At 39.4% G+C, this 22,467-nt stretch overlaps 1 protein-coding gene across 1 annotated transcript; it reads right to left on the reverse strand.

The window, feature by feature from the left end:
• Window positions 1-2,477: 2,477 nt before the first annotated feature.
• On the reverse strand, window positions 2,478-22,400 carry Surf1 (surfeit locus protein 1). The gene is made up of 8 exons (XM_071671328.1): window positions 22,260-22,400; window positions 17,961-18,169; window positions 10,208-10,329; window positions 7,842-7,938; window positions 7,529-7,623; window positions 5,075-5,248; window positions 3,401-3,538; window positions 2,478-2,844 (listed from the first exon to the last, which is right to left on the reverse strand). The coding sequence occupies exons 2-8, from the start codon at window positions 18,165-18,167 to the stop codon at window positions 2,775-2,777; spliced, it is 903 nt and encodes a 300-aa protein (XP_071527429.1). The 5' UTR covers window positions 18,168-18,169; window positions 22,260-22,400; the 3' UTR covers window positions 2,478-2,774.
• Between the last annotated feature and the right edge of the window lie 67 nt (window positions 22,401-22,467).

Here is a 22,467-nt window from a genome sequence, read left to right on the forward strand (position 1 = left end):
CCATAGGAAACAGCATCGCTACACCCTGCCTCATCTTCCTCTTTCCAATTCATTTGTACTGGGTTACGACCCTTTATCCTCCCCAGTAGCATAGTTCATCCTCCGAATCGTGTTTTTCCTCCTCCAAGTCTTGTGTTCTTAAGTTGCTTTAGGGTTGCATTATCAGTGCTCCGGACAAACAAAGGCCACATTCATTCACACTCAGTATCTAGCTGTCGTGTGTAATACATTGAAATCACAGCTTCCTTTCCACATCCAGACCCCACACACCTTTCTATGGTTTACCTCAGACACTTCAAATGCCCTGGTTCAGTCCACTGACAGCACGTCGACCCTGGTATACCATATCATTCCAATTCACTCTGTTCCTTGCTCGCCTCTCATCCTCCTGTATGTTCAGGCCCTGAATGCTCAAAATCTTTTTCACTCCATCCTTCCACCTCCAATTTGGTCTCCTGCTTCTCCTTGTTCCCTCCACTTCTGACACAAATATCCTCTCTGTCAATCTCTCCTCACTCATTCTCTCCATATGTCCACACCATTTCAACAAACCCTCTTTTGCTCTTTCAACCCCACTCTTTTTATTTCCACACATCTCTCTTGCCCTTTCATTATTTACTTGATCAAACCACCTCACTCCGTATATTGTCCTCGAACATTTCTTTTCCAACACATCCACGCTCCTCCATACTACCCTATCTATAGCCTATGCCATTCAACTACATAATATTGTTGGAACTACTGTTCCTTCAAGCATACCCACTTTTGCTCTCCAAGATAACATTCTCTCCTTCCACACATTCTTCATCTCTCTCAGAATCTTTGCCCCCTTCCCCACCCTGTGAATCACTTCTGCTTCCATGGTTCCATTTGCTGCTATGTCCACTCCCAGATATCTAAAACACTTCGCCTACTCCAATTTTTCTCCATTCAAACTTACATCCCAATCAACTTGTCCCTCAACCCTACTGAACCTAATAACCATGCTCTTATTCACATGCTTTTCCAAACTAAATCACCAACTTCTGCAGTTTCTCACTCGAATCAGCCACTAGAGCTGTATCATCAGCAAACAACAACTGACTCACTTCCCAGGCCCTCTCATCCTCAACAGACTGCATACTCACCCCTCTCCAAAACTCTTGCATTTACCTCCCTGACCACCCCATCCATAAACAAATTAATCAACCATGGGGGCATCCACCAACTCATGGGTACACCATATGTGAAAAGTCACCTTCAGCAAGGCTGTATCATCGTCTCTTGATGCAAGGGTGTAAAGTCGCCTCAAGGAACATCTGACTGTAGTACATCTTCAAAGCTGCAGAAGTCCCATAAAAGAAATTCTGGGGTTATATATAACAATAATATACATACACACATGATGAACAGCTACTTGCAAGTGGTAACACTGCCAGTGAGGTATCATCTTCAACAAAGCTGTATCATCGTCATTGGAAAAAGAGTACAGCACTGTTCAGGACCTTTTTTGCCCCACAAATGTCCACCTTACCCTACTCCTACACGGAGTGTATCCTCTAAAGTGCAGAGCCCATAAGAGGAACTCTATGGATTCATAATATTTTTCTTACATAAATGCTTGTCCTGCCTTGACAAGGTAGTGTCAGCAACACTGTTGACAAGCAATGGCCTCATTTGCACTCATTCACTCTGTGATTATCTGTGTACAGCATAAAAAAGAGCCTATCACTAACAGGCAAGCTCTACAAACTATTCCAAGATTTACCTTGACTACTTCATAAGTTCTGGTTTATCCAGTTGACATATTCCACCCCACTCCCTCATGTAACAACAATCCAGTTCATTCTATTGCCTCTCCCCTACCCCATGTAACAACAATCCAATTCATTCTATCTCTTGCATGCCTTTCACCCTCCTGAATGTTCAGACCCTGATATCCCTTTTTCACTCCATCCTTCCATCTCCTTCTTGGTCTCCCTTTGCCTCTTCTAATCCGTAGTTCTTACATAGTTTTCCTTCACTCATTCCCTCCATATGTTTGAACATTTCAGCACAACCTGTTCAGCTCCCTCAATCATACTGTGCTTACTACCATAAGAATAACTAACAGAATGTTACCAGACTCTGCCTCTTCAGGGTTACACCAGGAAAGAAAAGTCATCTTTGATGAGGCTATCATTGGGAGTACAGCCTTAACAAAGGCTGTGATATGATTGTGAGGTCGTCAGCATATGAAAGGACCTTAATGCTGAGGTTTACCTTGGGTAATGGGAGGTCATGTATCAAGTGAAAGAAGAGAGTCAAAGAAAGAACTGCTCCTTGGGAAACTCCACTGTAGAGTTCAAGTGTGACTATCATTTCATTTGAGAAACTGTAGGAAAGGCATATCAACAGAAACATCCAACACGTTTTGAGCTATTTAGTCCTATTCACTGACACTGAAATTCTATCTAGGGAATGGAATAAATTTTGTGGGTAATAAGATCACTGTAACATGATTGCAAAAGCATTCTTTAATGTTATTTAGAATACAATTACAAACACATCTACCACATAACATAAAACTTGAAATATATTACATGCTGACAATATTACAAATTATAATACATCGCACTTAAATTCCTTTGTAATTTTTTCATCTCATGTGCGACTTAAGGAGTAACTTTTAAACTAGCTTTAACCTCTAAGACAATCAACCTGTACATATATACAATTAGTTAAATCCTTTTAAGTTCAATATGGAAATATGGTTATTCCACACAGGTAAAGGTTCCAGTGATTGGAAGAAGCATCTACATGAGAGGCATTCCCCGGATGAAACGACGATACCACAGATATGATGTTGCTAAGCATAAGCTGTACCTGTGAAGGGAAGCCATCCATTACTTGTAAAGTAAGCCATTATAGTAATATCCTTTAAATCATCACAGAGTATTAAATTTCCCATATTTCTCTACATTATCAACACCATTTCCTTTCATTTCTAGTCTAATCCTACATATAGATATTTTTATCAACACTTTCATCAAAAAACTCTTAAAAGCTTTCAGAAGTCTTCCATGCATACCTTACAGTCAAAATTTCTCAAAAGCATCCTTTTCCTCCCTAAATCCATTGTCATTAATTCTTACCCATACCCATTTTCATCTTATTCTACTCCGAAACTATTTCTATATCAATGCCTCTATTCATATATCTCGCTCTCAAGAATTATTGCAAATATGTCAGTAAGTTATAAAAATGGACTATCACCATATTCCTAAAAACAATAAAATCTGGTATCATCATGTCATAAAGTACCCTTAGATGCTAACACTGCATCTGCATTTCTCTTAAACAAATGAAACTTAGTACCACAATTGCCATGACAGTTATACAGTAAAAAGAAAAGAACTTATACAGCAACTAGTTTACATACCATGTAAAAATATAAGAGAGATGTTCATTTCGCATTGTTACTCTAGTCTGACCACCTTGCGGCCCTCCAGGAAAACTCTCTACTGCATCTAGGAAGACTGGTGCAGTACCTAGCATCTTTGATATTGATGGTACATCCCTGAAATGTAGTTAAAATGACTGTTATTCTGCACTACAAAAATAGTTTTAATCTAAACTTCAAAATTGTGTCTAATCACAATAATAGAAGAACAATATCTACATGTTAAATTCAAGTACTGTAATCTGTGTGGTTTGGCTCTAGATGACATACTTTTGATGCATGTAAATAAAACCACTGTCTATAAATCCCTTCCTAATCAGGTACAAGAATAGAAAAACCAATACTGTTTTGTCCTTTTCTTGTCTATGGACATGAAAAGTTATGAATCGAACGTAGTACTTTTGACAGGAGACCAAGGCTATACAAAAATGATTCTTCTTTTTCTAGGTCGTATATAACACAGGAAGCACTTCTTCCTTAGATCAAAGAAACCTTGACTTTTAACCTTTCAATCTATAAATACATACATATCTGTTTCTGGCTTCTAGAGCAATACAACATGGAAATCTGGAAAAATAAGAAGTTGGGTGGAAGTGAAGTTTTAGTATAAGAATGTTAAAGAATGGATGGACAAGCAGGTACACTTATGGATGGAAAGATACACACACATACATAAACAGATGAAATTTACATTTCTAGTTAATTTAACTACAAAATATGCAGGCTTCTTCCTTGGTCCATGGTGGAGCCATAAATGAATATGATTATGACTGAATGAATGATCAAGAAAGTCCATCACAAACACAGTGTTTTGTTAACAAACAGATAAATACATAATGAACATAAAGATGGCTTTATTCAATAACAAAATGTGATGGTTATCTAGAAGTTGAATTAATGCACAGAGTAACTTCCTGCTCAGGACATGAGGACAGTAATATATGACTTTTCCATTTTACACCTAAGTGAATAGGCTCTATTTAATCCTGGAGAGCAAATTTTAGATTTGAGTGGCTATGGGCTATCTGCAGGAATTTATATACAGTGAGAAACAGCCTACTGAAAAAAAAAATTCTAAGTGTGGTCTTAGTGGATAATGGAGACACAATTTGTACCATAGAAAGGGAAATGTTAATACATGGATAATGAGAAGAGCAGACAAATGGAAGGAAGGGCAACTATATTTCAGCAAAATTTGGTGAAGAATACTAATGAACATTCAACCTCTGGCTAGTCCAACAGAAAAGTCACACATGAAATGAATTAACTACTGGTGAGAACTTACTGTGAAAAATATAATGGAAGGATGGGAGGTAAACATGCATTTAGAATAGTTTATGTCAAGAAAAATAGTGTAGACCTCATATCATCATATATGAGACATTCTAATGTTCACTACATAAAGACCCTAACCTCTGATCTTATGACCTTGAAATCAATGGGACTTTTCTCTCCTTCATGGGATTGCTGAAAGCACAGCACTTATGTTCTCATACCAGTCCTATCACATTTCAAAAGCAAAATCAGCCACAACTCTGTTTTCTTTTTCAAATCAGAGAGAGAGAGAGAGAGAGAGAGAGAGAGAGAGAGAGAGAGAGAGAGAGAGAGAGAGAGAGAGAGAGAGAATTTCAAACTTTAAATAAAATACTTTACCTGAAAATGAAAATAGGAGACCCTTTGGTGTTATCAGGCATGAAGGGTGCACGATTCTCTGTCCTTCGTACAACTGCTGTAAGTTCTACCGGCCCTTCTATCTGGCCTTCAAGTCTTGTTCGAGGATTTCTACTTTTTCGTGGTATCCAACCTCGATTTATAAGTATCGTTAAGCTGTAAAAGAAAGTTAGCCTTTCTGTTTGTGTATTCAACAATACAAAATAACTTCACCAATATAATGTAAGGTTTGAAGGATAGAGACCGATTTTTCTACCATAGTAAAACCTTATGAGTTTCACCCTTTTGTACCCCACAATGAGGTATATCCATGTTGACTCACAAATAAGACCATCATAAAATGTTTGAAGTTACCAGATGCTTGTTTACAAGACTATATGACTCCACCCCTTTGACCTTCATAAGATACATAAGGCTCACAGAAGCTTGTAGGGAAGTAAGGTGGCACAAACTCATCATCCTCCCCCATTTGACGATAGATCACCAGAGTCTAAGCCTTAGGTCTAGTGTTGTTAAAAGTAAAAATGATTCTTCATCCTTCAGCACTGCAATTTTTCACCACTGGACAGAACCATATGAACTTTAAAAATATTACCCACATACAGTAGGATCTTTGGGGAAAAAAAAAAAAAAAGTCCTACCCTCAAAGAAAATTGACTCCTGTCCTACACTATCCTCTTTTGATATTGGCATACTCAAAGCCATACAAGGAAGGTCAACTAAATCCAGAAGAAAGGTATTTGTGGAATAGCTATCTATCTATATCTCCAATGCTTGTTCCCTTAGGGAACTCCCATGAAGAGGGTGGCCATGGCAAAAGAGCCTACTTATCCCTGTCCTTACATGCCTCCCTTGCATAAACCATTCTATGCATTCTTCCATCATTTATCTCCCTCCAATATTCTTCCACTCTATTCCTTGGCATGACAGGGAAACTCCAGTGCTGCTTCTTAGCATTTTGTGCCTCACCCTTGACAGGCCACTGGTAGAGGGCAACTCCAGTGCAGTGTTTCCAGAGGCAGCAAGGCTCCAACATTGTCTGAAAAACTAAAAATCCCAGCACACCCCAAGCATTTGTCTGTATCTAAAAGGAAAACTAGCACTACTATTGCCCTAAAGGAGTTGGGCAATGTCTCCCTTTAGTTCCACTCCTAAAGATGTAGCAACAAAGTTACCATGAGAAGGCAGGGAGAGACTTGGATACTCCATAAAACTAGAGTATCCCCATTAGCTACTGAAATCTGAAACTTTCCTCAATTCTGGGCCTATCACAATAGCAGCACCTCCTAACCCTACTGGTTATGATACTGTTACTATGCAAGACCACATTGGCTAAACTCTACCAATGACAGAATACACAAGAAAGCCAAGGGGGAAGTCACTACCCTTACATAATGGGCTTTTGAACACAGCTCTAGTTGTCAAACAAGAACCAACTTCATCATCTAATTGAAATTGTACTGATGCTGATTGAGAGTTAATGGCCCCTAATAGAACATACAAATGTTTTCCTGTGATTCTTTGTGAGAGCACAAAAATCTCTCTGAGACTTACACATTTGTATATCACCAAGCATTAAGTTCTCTCAGATATTCAGAAGGTTCTATCTAAGGGTGAGCAATTACATTCTGGCAATCTAAAATGGGATTGTATTTCCCTCACTAAAAACAATACATGTATGTATTAGTAAAAAATTCGTGTATAAAAAGATATCACTTTTCCTATTTGTCCCCTTCAAATCTATGCCACCGTCTGAATGGTACAAGGTGATTTACAGATCAGTAAGCTCGCTGAGAAGAGTTTAAACCTATAAGCAATGTACCTTTATATATAGTATGTGTTCTACTGGGAAATTGTGGAGTAATTGTAAACATGTTCTCAACTTTCCCACTGAATAGGCAGCATTTTCTTTCATGACAGAGAAATGCAGTATGTCACCTGCAACTCTAATTAGCCCACTGAAAAACATACAAGCCCCCAGCTCACACATAATGGTGGCAGGAAGATGCTATGTGCTCCTACTTGGTACTGTGCAGTGTAGGCAAGCTTTTATGCAGCTTGGATGATGAAAATAGCCAAAAACCATAACTGGATCATAAATGTTAACAAAAAGGAGACCATCTTGAATTTAGCATTAGAGAAAGATTCAAACTCCAAGTACGGTGGGGTCACTAGGTATTTGCTTGTTTTAAATGGCATCAGCACATTGAGATTTAAATGCTTAGAGCTGTATCAAGGTTGAAATGGCAAAGATATGCTGGTTTTAAATAGCTATGGCTGTTTAAATGACTCATTTTGTGTTTTAGTATTCAAATTTTGTTAATTTTGCCTATCATGGAGAGATTCCCACACTTAAGTATTAAATGATTCTGGATATCCTACCTAATTCTGAATGCATGAAGTGGGGTATCAAACAAAAAGAAAAAGATGTCTTACTCTCTTTCAGCTAGCTTGAAAGGTGTGATAACAAGGTAACCACTCTGTCCAGATGAAATGAGTCCACTCCCTGACTGCTGCACATCCCCAGATATCTGTGAGAGAGATCTCTTTTGAAATGGAAACAATTCATTGGGCATCAATTTTTAATTAAAAAACATAAAGTTTTAAGTTATAGAAACCAATCTGGTCCCAACACCAACTTCACCAATATTACAATAACGTATAGCACAAAATCTATTAACACTAAAAGCAGAAAAATCCAGATTTCTGGCCCTGCATAAATGGTACAAGAAGATAAATCATCACCTACCATAAGTGGACGGGGACCAATGAAGACTTCCTTGCTGTGGTCAAAAGATCCTGTTATCTTCACCTTTCGATACTCCAAGTCTTCAAGTTCAGACAACCTGAAAAATCTCTGTCTATAAATACTGTTTCCTGAAACTGAATATTATTATATCTCATTCTCAGGATTCTGAATGTCTGTGAACTGAAACACTAATAAAAAATGTCACGAATTTTGATTTGTGGCTAAATACTGGTAATCCATCAATTAAACCCCATGAACTGGTATCATATGGTTATGCTTAGGTTGTTCTTATTCACAATGGATAGATTTGCTAGCTTAATTAACATCTGAATGCTTTGAGAACTGGAAAACCTCAATGTTCTGAGATGGTTATAAACAACATTATGTCATCTGAGGAAATAGGTCTTACAAACAAACAAAATATAAAGTCAGAAATTAATGTTTTAAGAGAAAAATAATGGAAGGAATAGGCTATGCACTGGTGAAGAAAGTTAACAAGTAGAGATGGTGAAGATTCTATACAAGGCACTCTTGTTTTCATTTCTGGAAATAGCATGCAGCATGTAGGGATAAAAATACAGTGTATCCTATGCAACATTCCTCAAATTCAGGTCTCTGACATTAATAAACTATGGTGCCATAGCTCAAATATTCATAACAATAATGATTCTAAACAAAATAAGCATAACATCAATGTGAACAAAGTTCATGAAGGAATTATTTGTACTAACTAGAGCAACTAATTACCTATTTATCTATTCACATCTCTGATAACTGTTTCATCTGCGAACTCCCTCAAGGGGGTGGCCACGGCATAAGAGCCTCCAAAACTGGTGAACCCAGTGCTGCTTCTTGGCCTTTAGTGCCTCTCCCTTAACAGGCCACTGGCAGGTGGCAACCCTTGTGCAGTGCTTCTAGAGACTCCTACCTAATGCTCGTACTGACTACTTCTAAATGAAGTACTATTACTTTTTCCTAATGCTCTCGCTTATTGTTTCCACCAACTACTTCTACCTGATGCTCCTCACAAATGACCATAAGTACTACTTCTATCTATTGCTCCTACCACTTTGCCAAAAAGAAGGGGTAGTGCATAGCACTCATCATAGGAAAATTCAGAGTTATGAAGAATGACTTCTGTGACTTAAGCAGTCAAGTATTATGTGTGACAAGGAGTGACAGTGTGTTTGTGGATGGAATGTCAGTAGTCAATGGGTGGGTGAAGCTGAAAGACAAGACAACTAACTGGGTTAGAGAGATGCACCTTGAAAACCACTGAAGTGCTGGCTCACTATGCAGGCATCACTAACACTACTGATACCCAGGTGGGTAAACCAGTTATGTGATTACAATGATATACAAGAGTAGTGTGCTTCACGATGATGTGGAAAGTTAACCATACAGTCTACACATAAAGAAAGATATACTTACAATTTAACAGATCTGAATGATAGTACTTTGTAACCTGACACTGAACTAGGAAAAATGTTCCTTATCAAGAAGCCACACAACTTATAGCTACAATATTTTTTTTTTTTTAAACGCTTAACTACACTTCCATTCTCTACAGAACAGTCATTCTACATATAACATTTGCATCCAATAAGAGATTTTTAATCAAAATATATAAAATAATTGGAGTGAGGAAGATGTCTAGAATTTTTTCCCTCATTACCAACTTGTTCTTTATGGCCAGATCCACACAACTGTTTTACACATGCTCAACATTTTATCTAATTCTACACATTAAAAGTACTTTTACACACTGTCTATATCCTCATATAGGAGTCCCTCTTCTCGCGCTCCCTCTAGCTAACTTGGTTCTTCAGTATGTGGTGAAGTCTATAAACAACTATGTTCCATATCTTATAGTGCAAAAAAGTGGCTTCACCTTTGTCTCATTCCAATCACAATAACTAATGCATCTAAAAAATGTTGTAAACGTTAATATTACAAGACTAAAAAGTCTTGTGATATTCAAGATTCATACCTTTTATATCTATTTCACCTACACCATTTCCATTGGCTTAATCATCTAATGTTTTAAAAGACAAGACCACCAAAATATTACAAACAGTTGATGTCTAAAAAATATAAGCATGTCCTGTACAGATCAAATGTTGGACTGAAGGATACAGAAAATGGAAATTAATAAAATTCATTTGCATACAGAATTGTGCAAAGTGAAAATCAAGTACAACAGGCAACTAGTATTAAACAAGGGAACAGTAAGGAAGATGCTGCAAATGCAAAACCATAATAGTGTATTCAGAATGAGGCAATGATAAATATAAGTACCAATATATCCTGTTGGCCAGATCGTACTATTCATCAAATTCATTCTACCATGTATTTCTCAAACTTACTCCTGTGGAAATTCAACTGAGGGGGCAGTGGTCTTTGACTCTAACTCTGATATAAGATTCAGTTTCCAACTTCTGCGCCGAACCTGCCAAGTCCCGAGACAAAACGTAGCCACAGGAATACTCTGAAAAAGGAAAGAAAAAAGCACAGTCAGGGATGTTAAGAATATGTAAGACGATAGATTTTTTGGACAAGACGAAATCTGATTGTGTGCATAAAGTTATCGCGCGGCCATGTCGTTATCGCGCAAAACAAACACAGACGGAGTCAACTAGGAAGAAGATGGTTGTAACTGTCCTAATATCTACCTAACCTGTATAGTATCCTTGACTCATAGTTGTTATTTGATATGTTGGGAATATCATATCTTGCAATTATGAATATACATTATTACCAGAGCCACTACATGGGGGAGGGAGATCATTGTTGGCAATCTTACAGTGTCGATTGGTGCCAAGGGTTAACAACGAAGGACCGACAGCCACCTATTGACCCATCATATCTTTCCTGCATGGGGGGGGGGGGGAGTGGAAAGATGCCAATAATGGGTACTCCTCTAATATTGTTTAGCTACTATGGAGCAAATTATTATATTGTAAGAATAATGTAAGGAATTAACACGTAAAATAACCCGTGGCATGTATCATGAGTTAAGCTGTAGGTTGATTATAGAAATTAAACAGTACGGGACATGTCCTTGTCCATAGCCGTTTCCATATAGGATTACGCCACGTGCAAAAGTTTACTAATAACGGTGCTCAATGAAGAACATACAGTGATACAGTTTTAAATAATGTCACCACGAAAATGTATTGAGTGTGGAAAAGTGACAAAGTGAAGTGGAAAATTGACAAAGTGACACAGAGAAGTAATCAAAGAGGGAAACTGAAATGATCGCCTTGACAACCCAGCGTGATTTCAAGTCTCGCAATAAACAGACAAGACTCAAGTGATTCAGTAAGTACCCTACCTCCTTGGAGAGTTACGCAGCTCGGGGAGTATAGCATTCAACATCCACTAAGGTATCCCAGGCAGCTTGTGGGAGGTGATGAATGAATGCAGCTTGTGGGAGGCAAGGAATGCAGCTTATGGGAGGCGAGGAATGCAGTTTGCGTTAGACAAGGAATGCAGCTTGTGTGGCAAAAGTAGCGTGTGTGAATATTAAGGACGTGCTTCTGGTATGATTGACTCAGCGCCATGTAGGGAACGCAAGCACAGACCGACCTGACGTGGAGGACGAGGGTCCACTGCTTGGCTACAGATACACGCCCAGAAACCCGGCTGCAGTCTAGCTACTAAAAATCCAGCTAAGGCCATGTGTTACACACTCAGTGAACTTTTAGCACCAGAGAACAAGTCCCTTGCAATTGTGAATTTGGACGTTTATTTACTATCAGCATTTGTGTTAAGACGCATGCCACATTTCTATACTGTAAGTAGCCGTACATATGTAAAGTAAACATCCGCGTACCCATGCATAATGATTGTTAGTAGTGTTGCAACCAGTTAGATATTAAGATTCCAGTCACTGAATGCTTACGCATATTTAATTGCCTTTTTTATGTGTATCCATGACATTTTATTTAAGTATTGAATGTAAGAAGGTTATTGGCTTTTCCTTACCCTATAGGGAAGTGAGTAGTCAAAGCATGCTTGGCAATCCATTGGCCTGGTTGGGTCATTAATGTCTTAATTAAGGAGTTTTACTTAAACCATGGCTATGGGCCCCATGGTAATCTCGCTTGAACATCAACTAATCTCTAGTGACATCTAGAAAAGAGTGAAATCCTCAACATGTTCCATTAATGCTGTAAAATCATCAGTTTCGAAATGGTTGCCTACCATTTCAGTATTATGAGTATTAAGACAGAAAAGAAAAAACAAGAAGGTCCAGCAAAGTTGGGAAAAAACATCACCATAAACAGACACCTTATATATAAAAGCTCCCGCTTTAACTCGTCCAATATAGCCAGGACATGGAAGTGAAAAAGATTGTGGGCGATCAGGGCCTGAACATGCAGGAAGGTCAAAGGAATGCATAGGATGGAGTAAGCTGGAATGATGTGGTATACTGAGGTTGACGTGCTGCCAATGGACCGAACCAGAGGATATGAAGAAGTTGGGGGTAAACCCTGTTAAGATCTGTGGGGCCTGAGTTGTGGCCAGGGGGCTGTGGTTCTGGTGCATTACGCATAACAACTAGAGAATGGATGTGGCCTTTCTTCGCCCGTTTCGATGCTCCCTCGCTAATGCGGGAAACTGCGATCAGGTATGAAAAATTATATATATATATATATATATATATATATATATATATATATATATATATATATATATATATATATATGCAGAAGCTGGTGACTGAGTTTGGTAAAGTGTGTGGAAGAAGAAAGTTAAGAGTAAATGTGAATAAGAGCAAGGTTATTAGGTACAGTAGGGTTGAGGGTCAAGTCAATTGGGAGGTAAGTTTGAATGGAGAAAAACTGGAGGAAGTGAAGTGTTTTAGATATCTGGGAGTGGATCTGTCAGCGGATGGAACCATGGAAGCGGAAGTGGATCATAGGGTGGGGGAGGGGGCGAAAATTTTGGGAGCCTTGAAAAATGTGTGGAAGTCGAGAACATTATCTCGGAAAGCAAAAATGGGTATGTTTGAAGGAATAGTGGTTCCAACAATGTTGTATGGTTGCGAGGCGTGGGCTATGGATAGAGTTGTGCGCAGGAGGATGGATGTGCTGGAAATGAGATGTTTGAGGACAATGTGTGGTGTGAGGTGGTTTGATCGAGTAAGTAACGTAAGGGTAAGAGAGATGTGTGGAAATAAAAAGAGCGTGGTTGAGAGAGCAGAAGAGGGTGTTTTGAAATGGTTTGGGCACATGGAGAGAATGAGTGAGGAAAGATTGACCAAGAGGATATATGTGTCGGAGGTGGAGGGAACGAGGAGAAGAGGGAGACCAAATTGGAGGTGGAAAGATGGAGTGAAAAAGATTTTGTGTGATCGGGGCCTGAACATGCAGGAGGGTGTAAGGAGGGCAAGGAATAGAGTGAATTGGAGCGATGTGGTATACAGGGGTTGACGTGCTGTCAGTGGAGTGAATCAAGGCATGTGAGGCGTCTGGGGTGGACCATGGAAAGCTGTGTAGGTATGTATACACGTGTGTGGACATGTGTATGTACATGTGTATGGGGGGGGGGGTTGGGCCATTTCTTTCGTCTGTTTCCTTGCGCTACCTCGCAGACGCGGGAGACAGCGACAAAGTATAAAAAAAAAAAAAATATATATATATATATATATATATATATATATATATATATATATATATATATATATATATACACACGAATAAAGTGCATGTGAACGCGCACCTTCATAGAACATACAAACCTCCAACAGCCAGGATCGAACCAGGGACCCATGTACCACAGGCGGACAACCGTGTTACTGCTCGTCTCATAGCTTAGCGGTAGATTCCCGCCTGTAGCACAGGAGTCCCGGGCTTGATCCTGGCTGTTGGAGGTTTGTATTATATAATATATATATATATATATATATATATATATATATATATATATATATATATATATATAGGGGATGGAAATAAAAAATATTGACAAAATAGATACAAGACAGTACAGAGAGAATATAAGAACACTACCGTTGCGTTGTTATTGCTAGTATTAATTACTATATATCATAATTTGATAGTTGATGTCCTAACACAAATACTAATAGTAAATAATGATCCTAATTCTCAATTGCACGGGACTCCTTGTTCTTTGGTGCTGAAAGTTTACGTGAGTGTAACACAATGGTCTTAGCTGGATCATTTTAGTAACTGGATGGCAGCCAGGTACATGGGCGTGCGTGCCTGGCCTAGCAATGGTCCCACGTCCTCCGTGTCAGGTCAGTCCGTCCGTGCTTGCGTTTCCTACAATAGCGCCGAGTCAATCACGCCATGTTGCACGGGACACACAAGCTGCTTTCCACGCCCCTCGTGCATTGCCCTATTGGAATCGATTTCATCAGTGTCTACTGTAGACACATTATTGGCTCTTTACACTCACAGGAGGCAAGCCAGGCACACTGTATAAAGACACCTTTTGTAACAAATCGATGTGCTAGCTTGCAAGGATTTCTTTGTGGACGTTGCATGCTATGCCCCCAGGGGTAAGTCTCCAAGGGGGTAGGGTACTGAATGCTATGCCCCAGGGCTGGGTAAGTCTCCAAGGGGGTAGGGTACTTAACTCTCTCCAATGACGTAGGGTACTGAAGTGACCCACAACTGCGTCTCGTCTGCTTACTGCGTGACTTGAAATCACGTTGGGTTTCCATGGAGATCATTTCAGTTTCCTTGGTTAATTACTTCGCTATGTCACTTTGTCAATTTTCCACTTCACCTTGTCACTTTCCCACACTCAATACATTTTCGAGGTGACCTTGTTTGAAACTGTATCACTGTATGAACTTGAGCACCGTAAATAATAATCTTCTGCACATAGCATAATCCTACAGGGAAACTGCTATACTGACATGTCCCTTACAATTTAATATCTATAATTAACCTACAGCTATACTCATGATACAGGCCACGGTTGATTTTACGTAGTAGTTCCTTACATTATTCTTATAATATGACACTTTGTTCCTTACTAGTTCAACATTAGAAGAGTATCCATATGTGGCCTCTCCCCCTCCCCCAATGGGAGGGATGTGATGGGGGGTCAGAAGGAGACTGTCGGCCCCTCGTTGTTGACGGGGCACCGATCGACACTTTGGGGTTGCCAACATATGATCTCCCTTTCCCATATCATGGCTCCAGTAATAATGTATACTATTAATTGCAAGATATAATATTCCGAAAATATCAAATAACTATGAGTCAAGGATACTATGTAGGTTAGATATATATGACAGCACTGGCGACCATCTGGTCACTTGGATGTAACCAAGATGAGAAGAACGGAGATAGGTAGTATGCTTGAGGAAAGAAACCCGGATGTTCTGGCTCTGAGTGACACGAAGCTCAAGGGTAAAGGGGAAGAGTGGTTTGGGAAAGTCTTGGGAGTTAAGTCAGGAGTTGGCGAGAGGACAAGAGGTAAGGAAGGAGACGCACTACCCCTGAAGCAGGAGTTGTGGGAGTATGTGATAGGGTGTAAGAAAGTAAATTCTATATTGGTGCGAGTAAAACTGAAAGCGGATGGAGAAAGATGGGTGATTATTGGTGCCTATGCACCTGGTCATGAGAGGAAAGACCAGGAGGCAAGTGTTTTGGGAGAAGCCGGGTGAATGTGTTAGCAGCTTTGATGCACGAGACCGGGTTATAGTGATGGGTGATTTAAATGCGAACGTTAGTAATGTGGCAGTTGAGGGTATAACTAGTGTTGTGTAATAATGGAAATGGTGAAGAGCTTGAGGATTTGTGTGCAGAAAAAAAGACTAGTGATTGGGAAAACCTGGTTTAAAAAGAGATATATACAAGTATACATATGCGTGTAGGAGAGATAGTCAAAGGGCACTATTGGATTACGTGTTAATTGATAGGCATGTAAAAGAGAGACTTTTGGATGTTAATGTGCTGAGAGGAGCAGATGGAGGATGTCTGATCATTATCTTGAGGAGGCAAAGGTGAAGATTTGTAGAGGTTTTCGAAAAAGAGAGAATGCTGGGGAGAAGAGAGCGGTGAGAGTAAGTGAGCTTGGAAAGGAGACTTGTGTGAGGAAGTATCAGGAGAAATTGAGTGTAGAATGGCAAAAGGTGAGAGCAAATGACGAGAAGGGAGTGGGTGAGAAATGGGATGTATTTTCGGAAGCAGTGATGGCTTGCGTAAAAGATGCATATAGATAGGGTTGTATGGAGAAGGGTGGAGAAGGGTGGATGTGTTGGAAATGAAATGTTTGAGGACAATATGTGGTGTTAGGTGGTTTGATCAAGTAAGTAATGAAAGGGTAAGAGAGATGTGGAAATAAAAAGTGTGTGGTTGAGAAAGCAGAAGAGGGTGTGTTGAAATGGTTCGGACATATGGAGAATAAGTGAGGAAAGATTGACAAAGAGGGTATATGTATCAGAGGTGGAGGGAACAAGAAGCAGGAGACCAAACTGGAGGTGGAAGGATGAAGTGAAAAAGATTTTGAGCAATTGGGGCCTGAACATACAAGGAGGGTGAGAGGTGTGCGAGAAATAGAGTGAATTGGAACGATGCGGTATACCGAAGTCAACGTGCAGTCAATGGACTGAACCAGAGCATGTGAAATTTCTGAGGTAATCCATGGAAAGGTCTGTGGGGCCTGGATGTAGATAGGGAGTTGTGGTTTTGGTGCATTACACATGACAGTTAGAGACTGAGTGTGAACAAATGTTTTTTTTTTTTTTGTTTTGTTTTCCTGGCGCTACCTCGCTGCCGCCACCCCGCCACATGAAAAACACACCCCCCTCCCCCGCGTGAGGTAGCGCCAGGAAACGACAACAAAGGCCACATTCGCTCACACTCAGTTTCTAGCTGTCATATATCTATATGTGTGTGTGTGTGTGTGTGTGTGTGGGTAAGGCCATTCTTCGTCCGTTTCCTGGCGCTACCTCACTGAAGCGGGAAACAGCGACTATGTCTAATAAACAAATATGTAAATTGGAGGTAGAAGGATCGTGAAAAAGATTTTCAGCGATCGGGGCCTGAACATACAAGAGGGTGAGAGGCATGGAAGGAACAGAGTGAAATGGAATGATGTGATATACCAGGGTCGACGAGTTGTCAAGGGACTGAATCTGGGAATGTGAAGTGTCTGGGGTAAACCAAGGGCAGGTCTGTAGAGCGTGGATGTGGATAGAGAGCTGTGGTTTCGGTGCATTACACATGACAGCTAGAGACTGAGTGTGAACGAATCTAGCCTTTTTGTCTGTATTCCTAGTGGTACCTCGCTGAGGCAGGGGATAGCGATGCTGTTTTCCTGTGGGGTGGTGTAGCGACAGAAATGGATGAAGGCTACCCAGTATATGTACATGTGTATGTATACGTATGTATATACTGATATGTATATGTATGTATATATTGATATGTATATGTACGTATATGTGCGTATGTAGGCGATTATGTATATATGCGTGTATATGAGTGGATGGGCCATTCTTCGTCTGTTTCCTGGTGCTAACTCGCTGATGCGGGAAACAGCAATTATGTATAATATATATATATATATATATATATATATATATATATATATATATATATATATATATATATACACAAAGGTTTGTGGGGCCTGCATGCAGATACGGAGCTGTGGTGTCAGTGCATTACACATGACAGGTACAGAATGGATGTGAGCACATGTGGCCTTTCTTCATCTGTTCCTGGAGCTACCTTCCTAATGCAGAAAAGGGCGATCTAGTATGAAAAAAAAAAAAAAATATTATGGTAGTTAATCTTCTGTTCACTGCTGCTGGGACACATATGATTATAATTCTTGAACTGCCCATCTCTAGCTTAAAGTAAAGTTTTCCGCCAAAAATGGTGGCATCCCAGGTAATGTAATCGGATGCTACAGCCCAAGTTATTTTCAAACACTGGTCAGTCTACCTGAATACAACAAGGAAACCCATATGATTTTTTTCAATACCTGAACACATCAAGGAAGCCCATATGATTTTTTTAAGTGTTCAGTATATATTACAATGCAACAGTTAAGGGGTTAAACACCAGTAAAAAGCTTTTCACAAACCGACATAGTTAATCAGCATTGTAAAAAGACTGTAATGTAACTTACTAGCAAAAAGAAGCCCATAGGTCCAATAATTCTTTTACTTGTGCTTATACTTATCATTCGCACAGGTAATAGTCTACCTTGGCAAGGACCAAGTTTCAACTTCACAGGACATTGTGCAGTGAGTATCTGAGTAGGTGACAATGTTCTGCGTGATACCATCAAAACCCCTTGGCTGATACCAAGTCCCCGCTGTATTATGCAAGTCATTTCTGAAAAAAAAAGAACAACATTGCTCACAAATGATGCAATACTCCAAAATATTTTAAGCGAAACTAATCATACAAATATGATCAACTATGCATTTCCAACTGTAGAATCTGTTGATGTGGCTATGTTATCAATTTCAAGACAGACCTACTGGTCATGTATAACAAACAAACAAAGAGTGCATGAAAAAAATGATTAAATGAATCACTAAGCAACACACAAATACAGGTCATTTCATATATTTATCAAGTCAACCAAGTTTTGAAATCCATTACCAGCTGCCTACCAGAGTACTAGCTTTAATAATTATCATTCTCATCCTTATGCAATATTTCACTCACTTCTTCAATTTTTTTTCAATTTCAATACTTTACTCCTCGATAGAGGAGTGGGATCCTACTGCTGTCACTAAGTACCCCTATACAATACTACCAGAAGCATCTAGCAACTGTAACGAGTACATATAAATGTAACAATGGGGCTTACTAAGGCCTAAGGGAGGAAGGACATTCCTTCAACACATCATTAATACTGTTTACATAATATCTGGCCAATATGGGGAAAATAATCATGTCTCTGTCAGGGAGTTGTGAGTGGTGGTCCAGCAGGTGTCACAGAAGTGTTGTGTATAGGAACATCTTACAAAGCAGTGGACAAGGCTGCACCTGTCAGGTCTTTTGTATAATACACAAGTGTGTTGCTCAAGGAAGGCAGGGATGCCAATCTCCCAAGCAAAGTCATACCAAATGATGATATGAGCAGCAATCACATCCCTTTTCCGTGACACTTTCCTGCAGACATACAAGAGGTCAGGAAGTTTATGGAGGGTATCATATCAGGTGGGTGGGGGAGTCCAGGAGGATGGTTGCTTCCCGAGCTTCTCTCTCCTTGTGGTGAATTTTGGTACTAAGATGTTGATGTGTTTGAGGAACAATGTCATCAGGTGTGGCCTTGTTACAGCTGGTCTTGGCAAGGCCATCTACTGCCTCATTCCCTGAGATACCGACAAAACTAGGTATCCATAGGAATGTCACAGGATGGCATGCATCCTGGATTGTTGATATTATCCCTCGTATTTGGAGGATGAGGTCTTTATTCTCCCGTGATCCAAAAGTAATTCCATCAAGAGCAGACCTGGAGTTGCAGCAGACAAGCAGGAGGCAGAAACAACCAGCATTTTCCTCTATCGACATTTTAAAATATTCACTGGCTATATTTATGGTATTGTAATGCAGTTCCCACGTACTATTGTAATGTGAGTTCTAACCTCCCTAACCTAACTGATCACGTAAAAATAGCCGAAAGCTGGACGTATATGGCACTCTCATAAGGCTACACTATTTTTACAGTCGTAAAAGAAAAGAAAAATGCCAGATCCAAAATTTTAGGTTAGGCTAGAACTCGCATAACAATAGTCCAAGGGAAATGCATTATGGTACCGTTATGGTATCATTCAGTTTAACATACTAGACCAAATCATACTTCACAACTGTCACTGTATTGAATAAATACGACAACAGCACTGCATAATAAATTCACTCAATATTCAAAGATAATAGCTGATACATAACCAAATGATTATTCTGTAATTCATTCTATGATACACTGGTCAACAAAGATTCTGTCCCATGGAAAAAATATGTTTCTAATGCATTTTTGCATGCTGAATCCAAATATGTTTTCAGAATTTGTCACCCATAGTTTTTTCTAGCTTATTCGTATGCCATTATGTACAGTATATATGTACCAGTGCTCTACAGAGCATCTGAAACAAAAAGTTTAGCAAACACAACTATTTTTATTGTTTGTCAAGTGTAATAGCTTCTTTTTAAAAGCACAAGCCAAGATAAATGAGCCACCAGGGGCCTGTAGAAACACGACTGGAAATGTTTGAACATTCTGAGTGCCCACTCCTGAGTAGTAGTTCTCTGTCAGGAGCAGGCTAGAACTCAATGTGTAACCAGTGTCTTTTTCACTCTGTTGACAGATTGTGCTTCTGTGTATTCAAGTGTTGTGCTGGTACCCCATCCACTATCATAATGAAGAGAAACTGTGTAAATAGTCCGAGTTCTTTCTGCTACATCTGTGATGAACTGCCATTCATATTGCAAAACCATTCTCTCACACCCCTCATCAAAAAATGCTATGAGCATTACTTTGGTTGTAAAGGGCATGACCAGGATAAAAGTTGGGCCCCCTAACTGTTGTGTCACATGTGTCAGGCTTCTCACAGCATAGGAAAAGGTTCATGCCATGGGCCTTTTACCATTCCTATGGTCTGGAGAACCTATAGATCAAGTTTCGAATTGTTACTTCTGCCAGACAAATATAAATGATATAACATCAAAATACAAGCAAACTGTTAAACATCCTAATCTACCATCTGCTATGAGGTCAGTACCTCACAGCCAGGAATTACTTGGGCCAGAGCCTCCAAGATACATGACACAGTGATGAGTCTGATAAGGAGAAAGTAGACCAAGTAGAGGACAATATGGATCCAACATTTGAAGCAAACTGTTTTTCAAGTGAACTACATTTGCTGAGTCAAAATCTTAATGATCTTGTCTGCGATTTAAGTATGTCTAAGAAGCAAGCCGAAATTTTGGGTTCCTGGTTACATGGCTGGAATCTTCTAAATGAAACTAAAATTTTGTTTTTATCATGATCACCATGTCGTTTTCTATGAATTTTTCTCCCTTTAAGATGGTCTGGTGATTTGCAATGATGTTTATTCTATCATGGAAGCACTTGGTCATGAATATAACACAGAAGAGTGGCGCTTGTCTACTGACTCAACAAAAGTAAGCTTGAAAGCGTTTCTACTCTACAATGGAAATATGTTTCCCTCTGTTCCACTGGCTCACGCTGCTAACATGAAGTATGGGGACTTTAAGTAGAATGTATGTGATGACATAAAGGTCGTGGCACTTTTATTAGGAATGTAACTTGGTTACATAAGTTCTGTTGTTTCCTCTGTGAGTGGGACAGCTAGGACAAGTAGAATCATTACGTAAAGAAAGTGTGGCCGAAAAGAACATTGCTGACTCCATCGAAGAAGAATGTCATCAATCCTCCTCTTGTTGATCTTGAGAAAATTTAGCTGCCTCCTTTGCACTTTAAGCTTGGGTTCATGAAGAACTTCATCAAAGGCATGGATAAAATTGGCCTTAGATTCACACATTTGAGGAATAAATTTGCCAGAATCAGTGATGCAAAAATCAAGGAGGGTATTTTTGTAGGACCACAGATTAGGGAACTGCTTCAAGAAGAGAAATTCAATGAGGAGCTATATGAAGTTGAAAAAACTGCACAGCTGTCATTCAAGAGAGTTTGCAAAGATTTTCAGGGGAGTCACGGATCAAAAAACTACTGAGATGTTGAAAAAGATCTATTGGCCTTGTGTAAAGCTTTGGGGTGCAATATGAGTCTAAAAATTCACTTTTTGGACTCACTCTTAAGACTTTTTCCTGGAAAATCGTGGAGCAGTCAATGATGAGCACAGCAAAAGATTTCACCAGGACATTCTGGACATGGAAAAGCGGTGCCAAGAAAAGTAGCACCCCTCCATGTTGGCAGATTACTGCTGGACACCAAGGAGGGATGTACGCGAGGCCAAATATAGCCAAACATTGTACACTTCTTCATTTGACAGGTAAGTTTATTAAGTTTAATACCAGCCTTATCTGTGAATGAGTAACATGAGTATTGTAAAATTTAACTGCTCTGTCATTTATACACCATGCCTGATAGAAAAAATTCTAAAAACAGATTCGAATACAGCGTAAACAATACTGTAAGGTCCACCTATATAAGTTTGTGGGACAAAAAAAAAAATAAAGTCTTGTTGACCTGTGTAATCTATATGGCGATAGTAATGAGGACTACAACATTAGAGGAAATTTTGGTTAAGTAACGTAATTAGTAAGTGACGCACTTGCAGAAATCAATAAAAACCTATGCAAGGATAAATGTTAGCAATCCAATATCTTGCTACCATGCCTTAAATTATTCCATACATAATACGGTTTAAAGTGATCTTCGCCAATATGAGTCAGTGAGAAAAGGTGCGCCTGTAGAATATAGTTTTACCTGGGTAGGGGACCTCTAAATACTTGTAAAATGAGAGTTTTTCAGTAAAATGTTATCTTCAAAGTGCTCCTGTAAGACAGATGTGCCACTTATGAAATCCTCAGGAACCAAAACATTGAGATGGACCAATCACATGCCTCCTCCGGCTAGACCAATCACGAACTCCCTGAGCGTTTTTCTAATGCACTGCATATTTCTTTTCAATCTA

Source organism: Panulirus ornatus, chromosome 16, assembly GCF_036320965.1.
Source record: "Panulirus ornatus isolate Po-2019 chromosome 16, ASM3632096v1, whole genome shotgun sequence".
Taxonomy (NCBI): domain Eukaryota; kingdom Metazoa; phylum Arthropoda; class Malacostraca; order Decapoda; family Palinuridae; genus Panulirus; species Panulirus ornatus.